General features: G+C 53.0%; 1 protein-coding gene across 1 annotated transcript; it reads left to right on the top strand.

Moving 5' to 3' along the window:
• On the top strand, positions 1 to 13,140 carry ZNF395 (zinc finger protein 395). The gene is made up of 9 exons (XM_054514454.1): positions 1 to 170; positions 2,656 to 2,795; positions 5,003 to 5,097; positions 6,944 to 7,785; positions 7,862 to 7,962; positions 9,195 to 9,501; positions 10,990 to 11,073; positions 12,770 to 12,879; positions 12,963 to 13,140. Exons 1-9 carry the CDS (start codon positions 12 to 14, stop codon positions 13,072 to 13,074), a joined length of 1,950 nt encoding a protein of 649 aa, XP_054370429.1. The 5' UTR covers positions 1 to 11; the 3' UTR covers positions 13,075 to 13,140.
• The last annotated feature ends 6,901 nt before the right edge of the window (positions 13,141 to 20,041 follow it).

The raw sequence follows: 20,041 nt of genomic DNA, 5'->3' as shown, positions 1-20,041 counted from the left end.
CGTCCCCGGCCATGGCCCCGGTGCTGCCGCGCCGCCTGGGGAAGCGCTCCCTGCTGGGCGCCCGCCTTCCGGAACCTTCCGCGCTCCCGCCCGGCTCCCCCGGAATCCCCGACCCCGGAATCCCCCGGCCCGGATCCCCCGACCCCGGATCCCTGCGGGGGCAGCCACAGGTACCCTCGGGGAGACAAAATCCCATTGGGGATTTCCCCCAAAATCCCATTGGGGATTTCCCCCAAAATCCCATTGGGGATTTCCCCCAAAATCCCAATGGGGATTTCCCCCTAAAATCCCAGGGATTTCCCCCCAAAATCCCATTGGGGATTTTCCCCCAAAATCCCATTGGGGATTTCCCCCAAATCCGCGGGGATCTGCGGCTCTCGGGGGTTTTTGGTGGAATCCTCAAATCCATTTCTTTCCAAGGAATCCCAAATTCCAGGGAAAAGCGGGGGTTCGGGGGTTTTTGTCCGGGAAAAGGGTCCAAAGTGTGCGCTCGGGGCTGCGCCGCCACTGAGGGTGGTTTGGGAGCATCCAGGGGAATTCCCTGCCGGGAGGTGCTGCCGGGTTTGCATCCCAATCCCAAAGGAATCGAATCCCCCACATTCCAATCCCAAGGGAATCGAATCCCCCACATCCCAATCCCAAAGGAGTTAAAATTCCCACATCCCAATCCCAAAGGAATCAAATCCCCCACATCCCAATCCCAAAGGAATTAAAGTTCCCACATCCCAATCCCAAGTAATTCAGTCTCCCATTTCCAAAGGAATTCAGTCTCCTCCATTTCGACCCCAAAGGAATTCAAGCTCCCAATTCCAATCCCAAGGGAATGGAATCCCCCACGGTCTGATCCCAAAGGAATTAAAGTTCCCAATCCCAAAGGAACCAAATCCCCCAACTCCAGTCCCGAGGGAATTCAATCTCCCACATTCCAATCCTGAGAGAATTCAGTCTCCCAGTTTCAATCCCAAGGGAATTCAGTCTCCCAGTTCCAATCCCAAGGGAATCAGATTTCCCACATTCCAATCCCAAGGGAATCAAATCTCCCAATTCCAATCCCAAAGGAATCAAATCCTCCACATTCCAATCCCGGAGGAATTAAAGTTCCCACATTCCAATCCCAAGGGAATTCAGCCTCCCAATCCTGAGGGAATCAAATCCCCCACATTCCAATCCCAAGGAAATTCTGTCTCCCAATCCCAATCCCAAAGGAATTAAAGTTCCCACATTCCAATCCCAAGGGAATTCGATCTCCCAATCCCAATGGAGTTCAGTCTTCCAATCCCAAGGGAATCAAATCCCCCACGTTCCAATCCCGAAGAAATTCAATCTCCCAGTTCCAATCCCAAAGGAATTTAATCTGCTACATTTCAATCCCAAGGGAACCCAGTCTCCCAATTACAATCCCAAGGGAATAAAATCCCCCAATCCCAAAGGAATCAAATCCCCCACGTTTCAATCCCAAAGGTAATAAAGTTCCCACATTCCAATCCCGAGGGAATTCGATCTCCCAGTTCCAAGGGATTTCAGTCTCCCAGTCCTGAGGGAATGAAATCCCCCACGTTCCAATCCCATGGGAATTCAATCTCCCAATCCCGATGCAATTAAAGTTCCCACATTCCAGTCCCAAGGGAATTCAATCCCCCAGTCCCAATCCTAAGGGAATCAAATCCCCCGCATTCCAGTCCCAAAGGAATTCAAGATCCCAACCCTGGGGAAATTCGATCTCCCAGATCCAATCCCAAAGGAATTAAAGTTCCCACATTTCAACCCCGAGGGAATTGAATCTCCCAGTTCCAAGGGAACTCAATCTCCCAGTCCTGAGGGAATGAAATCCCCCACATTCCAATCCCAAAAGAATTCAGCCTCCCAATCCCAATCCCAAAGGAATCAAAGTTCCCACATTTCAACTCCGAGGGAGTTTGGTCTCCCAATTCCAATCCCGAAGAAATCAAATCTCCCAATCCCAAGGGAATTCAATCTGCCAGTTTCAATCCCGAGGGAATCAAATCCCCCACATTCCAATCCCAAAGGAATCCAATCCCCCAATCCCAGTCCCAAAGGAATTAGAGTCCTCACATTCCAATCCCAAAGGAATCAAACCTCCCACGTTCCAGTTGCAAAGGGAATTCAGTCTCCCAATCCCAAAGGAATTAGAGTCGCCACATCCCAATCCCAAGGGAATCCAATCCCCCAATTCCAATCCCAAAGGAATTCAAAGTTCCCACATTCCAACCCCGAGGGAATCAAATCTCCCAATCCCAATCCCAAAGGAATTCAAAGTTCCCACATTCCAATCCCGAGGGAATCAAACCTCCCAATCCCAAGGGAATTCAATCTCCCAGTTCCAATCCCAAGGGAATTCAGTCTCCCATTCCCAAACGAGAATCAGTGGGTTCCGGAAAAATTCACGGACGCGCCCCAAAAATCTGTGAATTTGCCATTCCAGTTGGATCCCGGGGCTGGGAATTGCTGGAGTTCCTGGGATTGTCCAACTTGGGAATCGCTGAGGGCGGAAACCCCTGGATCTGGGATTTCTGGGGGCGTGGGCAGAGCAGATTTTTTTGGGATCGCCCCGGTAGTGTGAAAGCCCAGCCCCGCAGGGCAGGAGGATCCCTGATCCCCGAGGAGGATCCCAAAGCCATCCCGGCCCTTTTCCAGGTGCTCCTGAGCCCCCTGGATGAGCAGATCCCGGCGTTCCCGGCGCGCTGGAGGGAGCGGGAGCCGCCCCAGGCCCCGGCCCCGCCCGGCTCCGGCGTTCCCGAGAGATCCAGGTCCTGCAGCATCGACGTTCCCAAAAGGTCCGTGCCTGTTCCCGGTCCCGGATCCTGGGATCCCCCCCAGTCTGGGTCACAAATCCTGGGATATCCCAGAGTTCCTGCGTCTGGGATTCCCCAGTATGGATCCCAAATCCTGGAATTCCCCAATTTGGATCCCAAATCCTGAGATATCCCAAAGTTTCTGTGCCTGAGAGTCCCCAGTTTGGGTCCCAAATCCTGGAATTCCCCAATTTGGATCCCAGATCCTGAGATATCCCAGAGTTTCTGCGTCTGGGATTCCCCAGTTTGGATCCCAAGTCCTGGAATTTCCCAATTTGGATCCCAAATCCTGGGATATCCCAGAGTTTCTGTGCCTGGGATTCCAAATTTAGATCCCGGATCCTGAGATATCCCTGCTTTGGATCCCAGATCCTGGAATTCCACAATCTGGATCCCAAATCCTGGGATATCCCAGAGTTTCTCCACCTGTGATTCCCAATTTGGATCCCAGGTCCTGAGACGTCCCTGTTTGGATCCCAAACCCTGGGATGCTCAAATTTGGATCCCAAATCCCGCAGTTCCCCAATTTGGATCCCAGATCCTGAGATTGCCCGGTTTGAATCCCAAACCCTGGGATTTCTCCATGTGGATCCCAAATCCTGGGATCCTCCAGTTTGGATCCCAAATTCTGGGATATCCCAAAGTTTCTGTGCCTGGAATTCCCCAGTTTGAATCCCAAATCCTGCAATTCCCCAATCTGGATCCCAAATCCAGGATTTCCTCAATTTGGATCCCAAATCCTGGGATTCTCCAGTTTGGATCTCAAATCTTGAGATTCCCTGATTTGAATCCCAAATCCTGAGATGTCCCAATTCGGATCCCAAATCCTGATATTCCCTGTTTGCATCCCAAATCCCGGGAGTGCCCAGTTTGAACCCCAAATCTTGAGATTCCCCAGTTTGGATCCCAAATCCTGGAATTCTCCAGTTTGGATCCCAAATCCTGGGATGTCCCAGAGTTTCTGTGGCTGGAATTCCCCAGTTTGGGTCCCAAATCCTGGGATATCCCAAAGTTTCTGTGCCTGGGATTCCAAATTTAGATCCCAGATCCTGAGATATCCCTGATTTGGATCCCAAATCCTGGAATTTCCCTATTTGGATCCCAGATCCTGGGATTCCCCAATTTTGATCACTGATCCTGGGATTCTCCAGTTTGGGTCCCAAATCCTGGGATATCCCAGAGTTTCTGTGCCTGAGAGTCCCCAGTTTGGATCCCAAATCCTGGAATTCTCCAGTTTGGATCCCAAATCCTGAAATTCCCCAATCTGGATCCCAGATCCTGGGATATCCCAGAGTTTCTCCACCTGTGATTCCCAATCTGGATCCCAGATCCCAAGATTTCCCAGTTTGGATCTCCCAAAACCTGGGATTCTCCAGTTTGGGTCCCAAATCCTGGAATTCCCCAGTTTGGATCCCAAATCTGGGATCCCCAATTTGAATCCTAAATTCTGGAGTTCCCCAATTTGGATCCCAAATCCTGAGATTCCCCATTTTGGATCCCAAATCCTGGAATTCCCCAATGTGCATCCAAAATCCTGGGATTGCTCAGTTTGAATCCCAGATCCTGGAATTCCCCAGTTGAGATCCGAAATCCTGGGATATCCCAGACTTTCTCCACCTGTGATTCCCCAGTTTGGATCCCAGATCCTGAGATGCCCAATTTGAATCCCAAATCCTGGGATATCCCAGATATCCATGTGAGATTCCCTGGATTGGATCCCAAATCCTGGAATTCCCCAGTTGAGATCCCAAATCCTGGGATATCCCAGACTTTCTCCACCTGTGATTCCCCAGTTTGGATCCCAAATCCTGGCATTCCCCAATTTCAATCTCAAATTCTGGGATATCCCCAGAGTTTCTGTGCTTGGGATTGCCCCGTTTGGATCCCAAATCCTGGCATTCCCCAATTTCAGTCTCAAATCCTGGGATTCCCCCTTTGAACCCCAAATCCTGCGATTCCCGATTTCAATCCAAAATCCCAGAATTCCCCAATTTCCGTCCCCAATCCCTGATCACCTCATGGACGGCTCCCCTTCCTGGGGCTCCCCTTCCTTCGGCCTCTTCCCCTCAGCAATTCCAGGATTTTCCCTTCCTTTTCCCACCCTCCTTCCCGGCGTGCGTTTTGGGGGGGACATTTTGGCTCTCCGGGGGTCGTTCCCGAGGTTTTTCCCGATGTTTTTCCGGGACCAGGAGGCCGGAGGCGGCCGTGGAGATGGACGAGATGGTGGCGGCGCTGGTGCTGACCAGCCTGTCCTGCAGCCCCGCCCTGCAGCCCCGCAGCCCCCGTGAGTCACTCCCCGAAATTCCCAAAAAATCCCATCCCGGAACGGCCCGGGAATGCCGGGGATCGGGGGGTGGGAGGCGCCGGGGCTGTGGGATATGGGAACGGCACGGGGCGGGGAAATGGGAGTGGGATTTGGGATTCTGCTGGGAGCGGGGAGGGAATTTGTTCCCAAAATCCAACCTGGAAAAAAAATATTTGGGAGAAATCCCAATTCCTCCTGTCTGGGAATTGCAGATCCGTGTCCCCAAGTGCCACTTCCACAGGGGATTGGGAATTCCTCTGGGAATGGGGATTCCAAACCTCCCTGGGAAAACTTTTCTGTAAAGGAATTCCCAAAATCCAGCCTGAACTTCTCCTGGAAGAGCTTCTGGCTGTTCCCCAGGAGAAATCCCAGTGCCAGGGAATTCCAGATCCCTGTCCCCAGGTGCCACCTCCGCAGGGATTGGGAATTCCTCAGGAGTGGGGCAAAAATTATTCCCGAAATCCAGCCTGGAACAATCTGGGACAAATCCCAATCCCCCCTGGCTGCGCCCTGATCCCAGGGAATTCCAGAGGGGACAAAGCTGGGGGGTGACACAGGGGGGACAAAGCTGGGGGTGACACAGGGGGGACAAAGCTGGGGGGTGACACAGGGGGGACAAAGCTGGGGGGTGACACAGAGGGGACAAAGCTGGGGGTGGCACAGAGGGGACGAACCTGGGGGTGGCACCGAGGGGGGACAAAGCTGGGGGTGACACAGGGGGGACAAAGCTGGGGGTGGCACCGAGGGGGACAAAGCTGGGGGTGACACAGGGGGGACAAACCCGGGGGTGACACAGGGGGGACAAACCTGGGGGTGGCACCGAGGGGACAAAGCTGGGGGTGACACAGGGGGGACAAACCCGGGGGTGACACAGGGGGGACAAACCTGGGGGTGGCACCAAGGGGACAAAGCTGGGGGTGACACAGAGTGACAAACCTGGAGGTGGCACCGAGGGGACAAAGCTGGGGGGTGACACAGAGGGGACAAAGCTGGGGGTGGCACCGAGGGGACAAAGCTGGGGGTGGCACCAAGGGGACAAAGTTCTGGGCGGAGCTGGGTTCCGGAAGAAGGACGTTGTCCCTGAGGTGACTGGCACTGTGTCCCCAAGGTGACAATGGCACCGTGTCCCTGAGGTGACAGTGGCACTGTGTCCCCAAGGTGACAATGGCACCGTGTCCCTGAGGTGACAGTGGCACTGTGTCCCCAAGAGGTGACAATGGCGCCGTGTCCCTGAGGTGACAGTGGCACTGTGCCCCCAAGGTGACAATGGCGCCGTGTCCCTGAGGTGACAGTGGCAGTGTCCCCTTAAGGCTTTGGCTGTCCCCAGGAGGTGACAATGTCACCATGTCCCTGAGGTGACAGTGGCACCGTGTCCCCAAGAGGTGACAATGGCGCCATGTCCTTGAGGTGACAGTGGCAGTGTCCCCCCAGGGGTTTGGCTGTCCCCAGGAGGTGACAATGGCGCCGTGTCCCTGAGGTGACAGTGGCACTGTGTCCCCAGGAGGTGACAATGGCACCGTGTCCCTGAGGTGACAGTGGCAGTGTCCCCCCAGGGGTTTGGCTGTCCCCAGGAGGTGACAATGGCGCCGTGTCCCCTCTGGAGTTCTGCTGTCCCTCTGTCCCCGAGGTGACAGTGGCCCTGTATCCCTGCAGGGTCTTAGCGGCCCAGTGTCCCCTCAGGGGTTCAGATGTCCCCATGTCCCCTCAGTGACAATGGCACCGTGTCCCCATGGGAGTTCAGCTGTCCCTGAGGTGACAGAGGCAGTGTCCCCTCAGGGACTCGGTTGTCCCCAGGGTGACAATGGCACCGTGTCCCCTCTCTCAGCCTCGCAGGTGGCCGGTGACCCCTGGAGGGACAGCGGGGACATCTCGGACAGCAGCAGCAGCACCAGCGGCCACTGGAGCAGCGCTGGCAGTGCCACCGCGTCCCCTCCCCGCTGTCCCAGCAGTGTCACCCCCTCCCCTCCTTACTACCCTGATGCTGCCACCCTGTCCCCTCCTCACCATGGTGGCAGTGCCACCGCGTCCCCTCTCCACTGTGGTGGCAGTGTCACCGCGTCCCCTCCGTACTACCCTGGCAGTGCCACTGTGTCCCCTCCTCATTGTCCCGATGCTGCCACCATGTCTCCTCCTCACTGTCCCAGTGGTGACACCATGTCCCCTCCTCATTGTCCTGGCAGTGCCACCGCGTCCCCTCCTCATTGTCCCGGCAGTGCCACCGTGTCCCCTTTTTACTACCCTGGCAGTGCCACCATGTCCCCCCCTCACTGTCCCAGCAGTGCCACCGTGTCCCCTCCTCACTCCACTGGCAGTGCCACCGTGTCCCCTCCCCACGGCCCTGGCAGTGCCACCATCACATCCCCATCTCACTGTGCTGGCGCTGTCACCGTGTCCCCTCCCCACCGCGCTGGCACTGCCACCACGTCCCCTCCTCATTGTCCCAGCAGTGTCACCGTGTCCCCTTTTTACTACCCTGGCACTGCCACCACGTCCCCTCCTCATTGTCCCAGCAGTGCCACCGTGTCCCCTCCCCACTGCGCTGGCACTGTCCCCGTGTCCCCTCCCCGCCACGCTGGCGCTGTCCCCATGTCCCCTCCGAGCGATGGCGGCTGCGACACCGACCCCGAGCCCTCGGTGCCGGACGAGCGCGCGCCGCGACGGAGGAAGGTGGGTGCCGGCGTCACGGTGTCCCCGGGCGGGGTGACGGTGTCCCCATGCCGTGTGACGTTGCTGTTGTCCCCAGGGCCCGTGGCGGGTGCTGTTCCAGTGCCTGTGGCCCGGCTGTGGCCGCGTGCTGCGCTCCGGGGTCGGCATCCGGCGCCACGTGCGCTCCCAGCACCTGCGGTGAGGCACCGGCGGCGTCCCGGGATCCACAACATTCCCGACATTCCCACAATCCCCAACATTCCCAGTATTCCCACAATTCCCACAATTCCCCATCCCAGAATTCCCAACATCCCCACAATTCCCAGTCCCACAATTCCCAACATTCCCACAATTCCCCATCCCAGAACTCCCAACATTCCCACAATTCCCCATCCCAGAATTTCCAACATTCCTACAATTCCCCGTCCCAGAATTCCCTACGTCCCCACAATTCCCCATCCCAGAATTCCCACAATTCCCACAATTCCCCATCCCAGAACTCCCAACATTCCCACAATTCCCCATCCCAGAATTCCCAACATTCCCACAATTCCCACAATTCCCCATCCCAGAATTCCCAACATTCCCACAATTCCCCGTCCCAGAATTCCATACGTCCCCACAATTCCCCATCCCAGAATTCCTGACATTCCCAACATTCCCAACATCCCCACAATTCCCCGTCCCAAAGATGCTCCCACAGATAATTCCCCAAATCCGTGGGATTTGTCCCTCTGGAATTCCCAGTTCCTGCGGGAAATGGGCACTTCCCTGTCACTGATGCCATCACCTCTCTCTTGTCATCTGTGTCCTTTGTTGTCACCCGTGTCCCTCTGTGGTTGTTCCCCATGTCCCTGTGTCCCTGTGTTGTTGTCACCCGTGTCCCTCTGTTGCTGTTACCTGTGTCCCTGTGTTGTCACCGGTGTCTCTTTGTCACCCACGTCCCTCTGTTGTTGTCACCATGTCCCTTTGCTGTCACCTCTGTCCCTGTATTGTCACCCGTGTCCCTCTGTTGTCATCTCCCATGTCCCTGTGTCTCTGTGTTGCTGTCCCCATGTCCTTCTGTTGCTGTCCCCATGTCCCCATGTCCTTCTGTTGCTGTCCCCGTGTCCCTTTGTCCCTGTGTTGGTGTCCCCGTGTCCCTCTGTTGCTGTCCCCATGTCCTTCTGTTGCTGTCCCCGTGTCCCTGTGTCCCTGTGTTGCTGTCCCCATGTCCCTGTGTCCCTCTGTTGCTGTCCCCATGTCCTTCTGTGGCTGTCCCCGTGTCCCTGTGTCCCTGTGTTGGTGTCCCTGTGTCCCTCTGTTGCTATCCTCATGTCCTTCTATTGCTGTCCCCATGTCCCCGTGTCCCTATGTTGGTGTCCCCGTGTCCCGGTGTCCCTCTGTTGTTGTCCCCGTGTTGTCCCCGTGTTGTCCCCTGTCCCCAGCAGGGCTGGCTCGGAGCGTGAGGAGGATTTCTATTTCACGGAGCTGCGCCTGCCCGAGGAGGAGCCACCGCCCCCGGAGCTGCCACCGCCCGCTGTCCCCAGCGTTGTCCCCGGTGCTGTCCCCACGGCTGTCCCCACGGCTGTCCCCGGGGCTGTCCCCGGGGCTGTCCCCGGGGCTGTCCCCAGCGCCAGCGGGGCCGTGTCCTGCTGTGTCCCCGTGCTCACCCAGCCCGGCCCCGGCCAGCCCGGCCTGAGCCACTCGGCCCCGCCCGGCTCCTTCTGGCACATCCAGGCCGACCACGCCTACCAGGTGACAGCACGGGGACACCTGGGGACAGCGCTGGGACATGGGGGGATACGGCTGGGGACAGCGCTGGGACATTGGGGGATATGGCTGGGGACAGCGCTGGGACATTGGGGGATACAGCTGGGGACAGCGCTGGGACATGGGGGGATATGGCTGGGGACAGTGCTGGGACATGAGGGGATATGGCTGGGGACAGCGCTGGGACATTGGGGGATATGGCTGGGGACAGCGCTGGGACATTGGGAGATACGGCTGGGGACAGGGCTGGGACATTGGGGGATACAGCTGGGGACAGTGCTGGGACATGAGGGGATATGGCTGGGGACAGGGCTGGGACATTGGGGGATATGGCTGGGGACAGGGCTGGGACATTGGGGGATACAGCTGGGGACAGTGCTGGGACATGAGGGGATATGGCTGGGGACAGGGCTGGGACATTGGGGGATATGGCTGGGGACAGGGCTGGGACATTGGGGGATATGGCTGGGGACAGGGCTGGGACATTGGGGACATTCCTGGAGACAGGGCTGGGGACAGAGCTGAGGATAGAGCCAGGGATTGAGCTGGGACATGGCTGGGGACAGAGCTGGGGACAGCATGGAGACATGGCTGGGGATAGAGCTGGGACATGGCTGGGGACACCCATGGGGACAGAGCTGGGGACAGCATGGGGACATGGCTGGGGATTGAGCTGGGACATGGCTGGGGACATCCATGGGGTCATCTGTGGGGACATGGCTGGGGACAGAGCTGGGACACAGCTGGGGATGTCCATGGGGACACGGCTGGGGACAGAGCTGGGGACATCTGTGGGGACATCACAGGAACGTCCATGGGGACGTGGCTGGGGTCAGAGCTGGGGACATCCATGGGGACATCACAGGAACGTCCGTGGGGACATGGCTGGGGATAGAGATGGGGACATGGCTGGGGATGTCCCTGGGGACATTCCAGGATTTGTGTCCCTGTCCCTGTCCCCAGCTCAGGGATTTCCATCCCTGCCCCCTGGTGTCCCAAACTCAGGGATTTGCGTCCCTGTCCCTGTCCCTGTCCCTGTCCCTAACTCAAGGAATGGGGGATTCCTGGGAATGGGGGATTCCCACAGGAATGGGGGATTCCTACAGTAACTGGGGGATTCCTACAGTAACTGGGGATTCTCAGGGAAGGGGGGATTCCTGTGGGGGATTTCCAGGGAATGGGGAATTCCCGAAGGTATGGGGGGATTCCTGGGAATGGGGCATTTCCATGGAATGGGGGATTCCTGGGAATGGGGCATTTCCATGGAATGGGGGGTTCCAATGGAATGGGAGATTCCCATGAGGGATTTGCATGGAATGGGGCATTTCCAGGGAATGGGGGAATTCCCATGGAAATGGGGGATTCCCAGGGAATGGAGGATTTCTAGGGAATGGGAGATTCCCACAGGAATGGGAGATTCCCACAGGAATGGGGCATTCCCAGAGCTGAGCCTGTCCCCGTTCCTGCCCCCAGGCTCTGCCCTCCATCCAGATCCCGGTGTCCCCCCACATCTTCACCAGCATCAGCTGGGCCACTGCCACCTGCCCCCTGCCACCGGTGAGTGCCACCTCCCTGAGTGCCACCTCCCTGAGTGCCACCTGCCCCTCCCTCAGTGCCACCTGCCCCCTGCCACCGGTGAGTGCCACCTCCCTCTCCCTGAGTGCCACCTCCCTGAGTGCCACCTCCCTGAGTGCCACCTCCCTGAGTGCCACCTCCCTCTCCCTGAGTGCCACCTGCCCCCTGCCACCGGTGAGTGCCACCTCCCTCTCCCTGAGTGCCACCTCCCTGAGTGCCACCTCCCTCTCCCTGAGTGCCACCTGCCCCCTGCCACCGGTGAGTGCCACCTCCCTCAGTGCCACCTCCCTGAGTGCCACCTCCCTCTCCCTGAGTGCCACCTGCCCCCTGCCACCGGTGAGTGCCACCTCCCTCAGTGCCACCTCCCTGAGTGCCACCTCCCTCTCCCTGAGTGCCACCTGCCCCTCCCTGAGTGCCACCTCCCTCAGTGCCACCTCCCTCAGTAACACCTCCCTCAGTGCCACCTGCCCCTCCCTCAGTGCCACCTCCCTGAGTGCCACCTCCCTGAGTGCCACTGTCCCTGTCACCAGTGAGTGCCACCTCCCCCCTGTCCTCCTTGTCACCGGTGAGTGCCACCTGTGCCAGCTCTGCCCTGCATAAGCCAGTGCCTCCTTTTTCCTCTTTTTCCCTCCTTTTCCTCTCCTTTTCCCTCCTTTCCCCTTCTTTTTCCTCTCCTTTTCTCCTTTTTCCCTCAATTCCCCCCTTTTCCCCTCTTTCTTCCCTTCCTCTTTTCCTTTTCTTCCTCCCTTTTTCCATCCCCTCCCCCCCTTTTTCTTGTTTTCTCAATCCTTTTTCCCTTCCTTTTCCCCTCCTTTCCTCTCCTTTTTTTCCTCTGTTTTTCCCTCATTTTCTCTTCATTTTCCCCTTTTCCGCCTTTTTTCTCTCCCTTTTTCCATCCCTTTCCCCTTTTTTCCTTCTTTTCTCTGTTCTTTTTCCCTTTTTTCCTCATTTTCTCCTCAATTTCCCCTATTTTTTCTCCTCCTTCTTTCCCTTCTTTCTCCCTCATTTTTCCATCCCTTCTACCCTTTTTTCCTTGTTTCTCAGTCCTTTTTCCTTGCTTTTTTCCTCATTTTTCCCTTTTTTCCTCCTTTTCCCCCTCCCTTCCTCCTCTTTTTTTTTCCCTCAATTTCCCTCCTTTTTTCCACCCCTTCCCCTGTTTCTTCCTAGTTTTCTCAGTCCTATTTCCCTCTTTTTTTCCTTCCTTCTTCCTCTCCTTTTCCCTCTCCTTTTCCCTTATTTTTTCCTCTTTTTTCCATCCCTTCCCCCATTTTTTCTTAGTTTTCTCCGTCCTTTTTCCTTCATATTTCCTCTCCTTTTCCCTTCCTTTTCCCCTCTCTTTTCCTTCCCTTTTCCCTCATTTTTTTCCTTTTCCCCTCCTTTTTTCCTTCCTTTTTCCTCTCCTTTTCCTTTCACTTTTCCTTCCCTTTTCCCTCATTTTTCCCTTTTTTCCTTCTTTTTCCTCCTTTTTCCTCCCTTCCCGCTCTTTTTTTCCCGCCCTTTTTCCCCCCCCTTCCCCCCCTTTCCAGCCAAGCACCCTTTTGCATACACCCCTCAAAACCCCTCACCTCGACCTTTTTTCCCCTTTTAATCCCCTTTTAATCCCCTTTTCCCCCTTTTTATCCCTTTTCCCCCCTTTTTCTCCCCTTTTTTGCCCTTTTTGCCCCTTTCCCCCCCTCAGGCTCGAAGCCGCTCCCTCAGCCTCAGCGACCCTCAGCCCCCTCAGCCGCCGCCATTGCTGCAGCCCCAGCTCCCCGTGGCCTCCCCGCCCCGCGCCTCCCTCGCCACCAGGTAAGACCCCAAAAAACCCCCAAATCCCCCAAAATCCTTCAACCCACCGGCAAGAAAACCCCCAAAATTTCCCCTTTTCCCAGAAAAATCCGCAGCGAAGCCAAGAAATGCCGCAAGGTTTACGGCATCGAGCACCGGGAGCAGTGGTGCACGGCGTGCCGCTGGAAAAAGGCCTGCCAGCGCTTCCTGGACTGAATTCCCACCTGCATTCCCCTTTGCCCACCTGGAATTCCCTCAGGAACTTGGGAATTTCCTCAGGAATCTGAGAGTTCCCTCAGAAATCTGGGAATTCCCTCAGGAATTTGGGAATCTCCCCATTGCTGCAAGCGGGGACTGAATTTCGCTGCCATATTCCCCTTTTCTCGCCTGAATTCCCTCAGGAACTTGGGAATTCCCTCAGAAATTTGGGAGTTCCCTCAGAAATCGGAGAATTTCCTCATGGATTTGGGAATTTCCTCAGAAATTTGGGAATTTTCACGTTGTTGCGAGCGGGGACTGAATTTCGCTGCCATATTCCCCTTTTCCCACCTGTAATTCCCTCAGAAACCCAGGAATTCCTTCAGGAGTTTGGGAATTTCGTCAGGAAATTTGGGAATCCCCTCAGAAAATCTGGAAATTCCCTCAGAAATTTGGGAGTTCCCTCAGAAATCGGAGAATTTCCTCATGGATTTGGGAATTTCCTCAGAAATTTGGGAATTTTCACGTTGTTGCGAGCGGGGACTGAATTTTGCTGCCATATTCCCCTTTCCCCACCTCTAATTCCCTCAGAAATCCAGGAATTCCTTCAGGAGTTTGGGAATTTCATCAGGAAATTTGGGAATCCCCTCAGAAAATCTGGAAATTCGCTCAGAAATTTGGGAGTTCCCTCAGAAATCAAGAAAATCTCCTCAGAAATCCAGGAATCCCTCATTGTTGCAAGCAGGGACTGAATTCCGCCCCCATATTCCCCTTTTCCCACCTGGAATTTCCTCAGAAATCCAGAACTTCCCTCAGAAATCCAGGAATTCCTTCAGGAATTTGGGAATTTCGTCAGGAAATTTGGAATCCCCTCAGAAAATCTGGGAATTCCCTCAGAAATTTGGGAGTTCCCTCAGAAATCCAGAAATTCCCTCAGAAATTTCAGGAATCCCTCATTGCTGCAAGCGGGGACTGAATTCCACCCCCATATTCCCCTTTTCTCACCTGAATTCCCTCAGGAACTTGGGAATTCCCTCAGAAATTTGGGAGTTCCCTCAGAAATCGGAGAATTTCCTCATGAATTTGGGAATTTCCTCGGAAATTTGGGAATTTTCACATTGTTGCGAGCGGGGACTGAATTTCGCTGCCATATTCCCCTTTCCCCACCTCTAATTCCCTCAGAAATCCAGGAATTCCTTCAGGAATTTGGGAATTTCCTGAAGAAATTTGGGAATCCTCTAAGAAAATCTGGAAATTCCCTCAGAAATTTGGGAGTTCCCTCAAAAATCCAGAAATTCCCTCAGAAATTTCAGGAATCCCTCATTGTTGCAAGCAGGGACTGAATTCCACCCCCATATTCCCCTTTTCCCACTTGGAATTCCTTCAGAAATTTGGGAATTTCCTCAGAAATTTGAGACTTCTCTCAGAAATCTGGGAATTCCCTCAGGAATTTGGGAATCTCCCCATTGCTGCAAGCAGGGACTGAATTTCGCTGCCATATTCCCCTTTCCCCACCTGGAATTCCCTCAGGAACTTGGGAATTCCCTCAGGAATTTGGGAAGTCCTTCAGAAATCCAGGAATCCCTCATTGCTGCAAGCAGGGACTGAATTTTGCCCCCATATTCCCCTTTTCCCACCTGAATTCCCTCAGAAATCCAAGAATTCCCTCAGGAATTAGGGAATTTCCTCAGGAATTTGGGAATCTCTCATTGCTGCAAGCAGGGACTGAATTTCGCCTCCATATTTCCCTTTTCCCACCTGGAATTCCCTCAGAAATCTGAAAATTCCCTCAGAAATCCAGGAATTCCCTCAGAAATCCAGGAATTTCCTCATTGCTACGAGTGGGGACTGAATTTTGCCACTAGATTCTCCTTTTCACACCTGAATTCCTTCAGGAATTTGGGAATTCCCTCAGAGAAATGGAAATTTCCCTCAGAAATTTGGGAATTCCTTCAGAAATCAAGAAAATCTCTCAGAAATCCAGGAATCCCTCATTGCTGCAAGCAGGGACTGAATTCCAACCCCACATTCCCCTTTTCCCACCCAAATTCCCTCAGAAATCCAAAAATTCCCTCAGGAATTTGGGAATTTTCTCAGAAGTCTGGGAATTACCTCACAAATCCAGGAATTTCCTCAGAAATCTGGGAATTCCCTCAGAAATCCAGAAATTCCTTCAGAAATCCAGGAATCCCTCATTGCTGCAAGCAGGGACTGAATTCCACCCCCATATTTCCCCTTTTCCCACCTGGAATTCCCTCAGAAATCCAAGAATCCCCTCAGAAATTCTGGGAATTCTCTTGGAAATTTGGAGATCCCTCAGAAATCCAGGAATTCCCTCAGGAATCCAGAAATCCCCTCGGAAATCCAGGAATCCCTCATTGCTGCAAGCAGGGACTGAATTCCACCCCCATATTCCCCTTTTCCCACCTGGAATTCCCTCAGGAACTTGGGAATTCCCTCAGAAATTCTGGGAGTTCCCTCAGAAAATCTGCGTATTTCCTCAGGAATCTGGGGAATTCCCTCAGGAAAATCTGGAAATTCCCGCAGAATTTCCCTCAGGAATCTGGGAATTCCCTCAGGAAATCTGGGAATTCCCTCAGAAATCTGGGAATTCCCTCAGAAATCTCCCCCTCAATTCCCACTCATTCCCGAGGAGTTCTCCCTCCCTTTCCCACCTGCTCTCCTCAGTCTTCCAAACATTATTTTTATGGATAAAAACCAAACAAAATCCAATTTAAAAACCGAGGTAAGAGGTGTCCATTTTTTACAGCAGCCAGAGAAGTGCTGGGATCTATTTTTAAGGAAATAAAGGAATTTTCTCTGACCCCTCCTGGCTCTGGGGCTCATTCTGGGCGGGTGGGGACGGGAGGGGCTCTGGGTGCCCTGGTTCCTTTTTGGCCTCGTTTTCCCTTCCTTTTTTCCTCCTTTTCCCCCTCCTTTTTCCTTCTTTTTTTTTCTTTTTTTTTTCTTATTTTTCTTTTTTTTTCCTTATTTTTCCTTTTTTTCCTTCTTTTTTTCCTTCTTTTTTTCTCCTTTTTTCCTTCTTTTTTTCTCCTTTTCTCCCTCATCTTTCTTCTTTTTTTCCCACCTTTCCCCTCCTTTTTTCTGTCCCTTATTCTTTCTTTTTTCCTTCCTTTCCCCCTCCCTTTTCCCTCTTTTTTTCCCTTCTTTTTCCCTTCTTTTCCCTCCTTATTTTTCTCCTTTTTTCCTTCCTTTCCCCCTTTGCTTCCTTCCCTCCTTTTTTCCCTCTTTTTTCCTTCTTTTCCCCTTTTTTCCCCACCTTTCCCCTCCTTTTTTTCTGTCCTTTTTCCTTCTTTTTTCCTTCCTTTCCCCCTCCTTTTTCCCTCTTTTTTTCCCTCCTTTTTCCCTTTTTTTTTCTCCTTTTCCCTCCTTATTTTTCTCCTTTTCTTCCTTTCCCCTCATTTTTCCTTCCTTTTCCTCCTTATTTTTTTCTTCCTTCCCCCCTTTTTCCCCTCTTTTTTCCTTCTTTTTCCCCTTTTCCCCCCACCTTTTTCCTCCTTCTTCCCTCTTTTTTTCCTTCCTTTCCCCCTCTTTTTTCTCTTCTTTCTCCCTCATTTTTAAATTTTTTTCTCCTTTTTCCCTCTTTTTTCTCCCTCATCTTTCTTCCTTTTTTCCACCTTTCCCCTCCTTTTTTTCTGTCCCTTATTCTTTCTTTTTTCCTTCCTTTCCCCCTCCCTTTTCCCTCTTTTTTTCCCTTCTTTTTCCCTCCTTTTCCCTCCTTATTTTTCTCCTTTTTTCCTTCCTTTCCCCTCCCTTTTCCTTCCTTTTTCCCTTTTCTTCCTTCCCCCCTTTTTCCCTCTTTTTTCCTTCTTTTTCCCTCTTTTCTCCCCACCTTTTTCCTCCTTCTTCCCTCTTTTTTTCCTTCCTTTCCTCCTTTTTTTTCTCTTCTTTCTCCCTCATTTTTAATATTTTTTCTCCTTTTTTCCTCTTTTTTCTCCCTCATCTTTCTTCTTTTTTCCCACCTTTCCCCTCCTCTGTCCCTTTTTCCTTCTTTTTTCCTTCCTTTCCCCCTCCTTTTTCCCTCTTTTTTTCCCTTCTTTTTCCCTCCTTTTCCCTCCTTATTTTTCTCCTTTTTTCCTTCCTTTCCCCTCATTTTTCCTTCCTTTTCCTCCTTATTTTTTTCTTCCTTTCCCCCCTTTTTCCTTCTTTTTCCCTCTTTTCTCCCCACCTTTTTCCTCCTCCTTCCCTCTTTTTTCCTTCCTTTCCCCCCTCTTTTTTCTCTTCTTTCTCCCTCATTTTTAATTTTTTTTCTCCTTTTTTCCTCTTTTTCTCCTTTTTCCCCTCCTTTTTTCTCCTTCCTTTTTTTCCTACTTTTTTCCTTATCATTTCCTCCTTTTCCCCATTTTCCTCCTTTTTTCCCTTCCCTTTCCCTTCCTTTTCCCTTCTTTCCCCCTTTTCCCCTCTTTTTTCCTTCCTGTTTTCCTCCTTTTTCTTTCTCCTTTTCCCTCCTTGTTTCCTCATTTTCCCTCCTTTTTTCCTTCCTTATTTCCTCATTTTTTCCTTGTTTTCCTCCCTTTTTTCTCTTCCCTCATTTCCCCTCCTAATTTCCTCCTTTCTTCATCTTTTTTCCTCCTTTTTCCTAAGAACTTTCTCCTTTTCTCCTCTTTTTTCCTTCCTTTTCCCCCAATTTTCCTCCTTCTTTCATCCTTTTTTCCTCTCTCCTTTCCCCCTCCCTTTTCCCTCCTAATCCCCCGGCTTTTCCTCCCTCCTTTCCCCCTTTTTTTCTTCATTTCCCCCTATTTTTTCCCTCCTTTTCCCTTCCCTTTCCCCCTCTTTTCCCTCCCTTCTTTCCCTCCGTACTTTTCCCTTCCCTTTCCCCCCCTTCTTTTTCCCATATTTTTCCTTTTTTATCTGCCTGTTTCCCCTCCTTTTCCCTCATTTTCTCCCTCCTTTCCTCATTTTTTCCTCTTTTCCCTTCCTTTCCCCTTCTTTTCCCTCCCTTTTCTCCTGTTTTCCCCTCCTTTTCCCCTCATTTTCTCTTTCTGTTTTCCCCTTGTTTCCTCTTCTTTTCCCCTCCCTTTCCCCCTTTTTTCCCTTTTTTCCCCCCTCTTTTCCTCCCTCTTTTCCCCCCTTTTTCCCTCTTTTCCCCCTCCCTTTTCCCCCCTCTTTTCCCCCTCCCTTTTCCCCCCTCTTTTCCCCCCTCTTTTCCCTCTTTTCCCCTCCCTTTCCCCCCTTTTTTCCCTCTCTTCCCCTCCTTTTCCCTCCCTTTTCTCCTCCTGTTTTCCCCTCCTTTCTTTCTTCCTCCTTTCCCCCCCTTTCCCCCCCCTTTCCCCCTTTTTCCTCCCCCTTTTCCCCCCCTTTTTTCCCTCATTTTCCCCCCATTTTTCCCCTTTTTCCCCCCTTTGGGAATTCCGCTGTCACCGCCAGGCTGCAGCGCCCGCCCGCTGCTGCCACCGCCGCTCCGTCCGTCCGTCTGTCCGTCCGTCTGTCCCTCCCTCCCTCCCTCCCTCCCTCCGCCCCTTCCCGCCCTTTCCCCAAAAAAAAAACCCCAAATCCACCCAATCCTAACCGGGAATCCCACAATTATTGGGGTCGGGAGGGAACTGAATTCCCCAAATCCGCCCCAAATCCGAGGCCGTTCCCGCTCATCCCATGGGAAAATCCCGACCCGGCTCCTGGCAGGGAATTCCAGGGAGGAAAATTCCCGGTTTTTTTCCAGGCTCAGCTCCTCCAGCTCCGGGGCCTTTCCCGGGTTTCCATCCTGGAGAATTCCATGGGATTTGGGGGACAAAAATCCGGGATTTTCCATTCTGGAGAATTCCATGGGATTTGGGGGACAAAAATCCGGGATTTGGCCTTGGAAATGTCGCATTGCTGAGCTCATCCTGTGGGTCTGAGCTGTCCTGATCCCTCTGGAATTCCCAAATCCCACAGACCCAACCTATCCCAATCCCTCTGGAATTCCCAAATCCCATGGATCCAACACATCCTGATCCCTCTGGAATTCCCAAATCCCATGGATTAGACCTGTCCCAATCCCTCTGGAATTCCCAAATCCCTTGGATCCAACCCGTCCCGATCCCTCAAAATTCCCAAATCCCACCAGAATTCCCAAATCCCACAGATCCAACCCGTCCTGATCCCTCTGGAATTCCCAAATCCCATGGATCCAACCTGTCCCGATCCCTCTAAAATTCCCAAATCCCATGGTTCCAACCTGTCCCAATCCCCCTGAAGATCCCAAATCCATGGATCCAACCGATCCAATCCCAATCCCATAGATCCAACCTGTCCCAATCCCTCCGAAATTCCCAAATCCCACAGATCCAACCTGTCCCAATTCCTCTGGAATTCCCAAATCCCACAAATCCAACCTCTCCCGATCCCTCTGAAATTCCCAAATCCCACAGATCCGACCTGAGCTCATCCCATGGATCCGAGTGGTTCTGATAGCACAGATCCAACCTGTCCCAATCCCTCCGAAATTCCCAAATCCCACGGATCCAACCCATCCCAATCCCTCCAGAATTCCCAAATCCCATGGATCCAGCCTGTCCCAATCCTATGGATCTGACCTGTCCTGATCCCACAGATCTGACATGTCCTGGTCCCTCCGGAATTCCCAAATCCCATGGGGTCAAGAAGGAACTAACCTGGGTCTAACCTGTCCCAATTCCATGGATCCGACCTGTCCCAATCCCTCTGGAATTCCCAAATCCATGGATCCGACCTGTCCCAAATCCCACAGATCCAACCTGTCCCGATCCCTCCTAAATTCCCAAATCCCCTGGATCTGACCCGTCCCAATCCCTCTGGAGATCCCAAATCCCATGGATCCAATCTGAGCTCATTGACCTGTCCCAAACCCCTTGGGAATTCCCAAATCCCACAGATCTGACCTGTCCCAATCCCTCTGAAATTCCCAAATCCCACAAATCCAACCTGTTCTGCTCCCTCTGGAATTCCCAAATCCCCCAGATCCAACCTGAGCTCATCCCATGGATCCGAGTGGTTCTGATCCCAC

The sequence above is a fragment of the Molothrus ater genome, chromosome 3 (assembly GCF_012460135.2).
Source record: "Molothrus ater isolate BHLD 08-10-18 breed brown headed cowbird chromosome 3, BPBGC_Mater_1.1, whole genome shotgun sequence".
NCBI classification, from domain to species: Eukaryota; Metazoa; Chordata; class Aves; order Passeriformes; family Icteridae; genus Molothrus; species Molothrus ater.
The sequence above is the reverse complement of the archived record's forward strand: the minus strand, read 5'-3'. Positions and strand labels throughout refer to the sequence as shown.

What these genes read in the sequence shown, in the direction of transcription:
- ZNF395 (XM_054514454.1), top strand. Translation starts at nt 12, where the DNA reads ATGGCCCCGGTGCTGCCGCGCCGCCTGGGGAAGCGCTCCCTGCTGGGC. An exon ending in AGCATCGACGTTCCCAAAAG is followed by an intron (nt 2,796 to 5,002) that starts GTCCGTGCCTGT and finishes TTCCGGGACCAG; the next exon opens with GAGGCCGGAGGCGGCCGTGG. An exon ending in AGGCCGACCACGCCTACCAG is followed by an intron (nt 9,502 to 10,989) that starts GTGACAGCACGG and finishes TCCTGCCCCCAG; the next exon opens with GCTCTGCCCTCCATCCAGAT.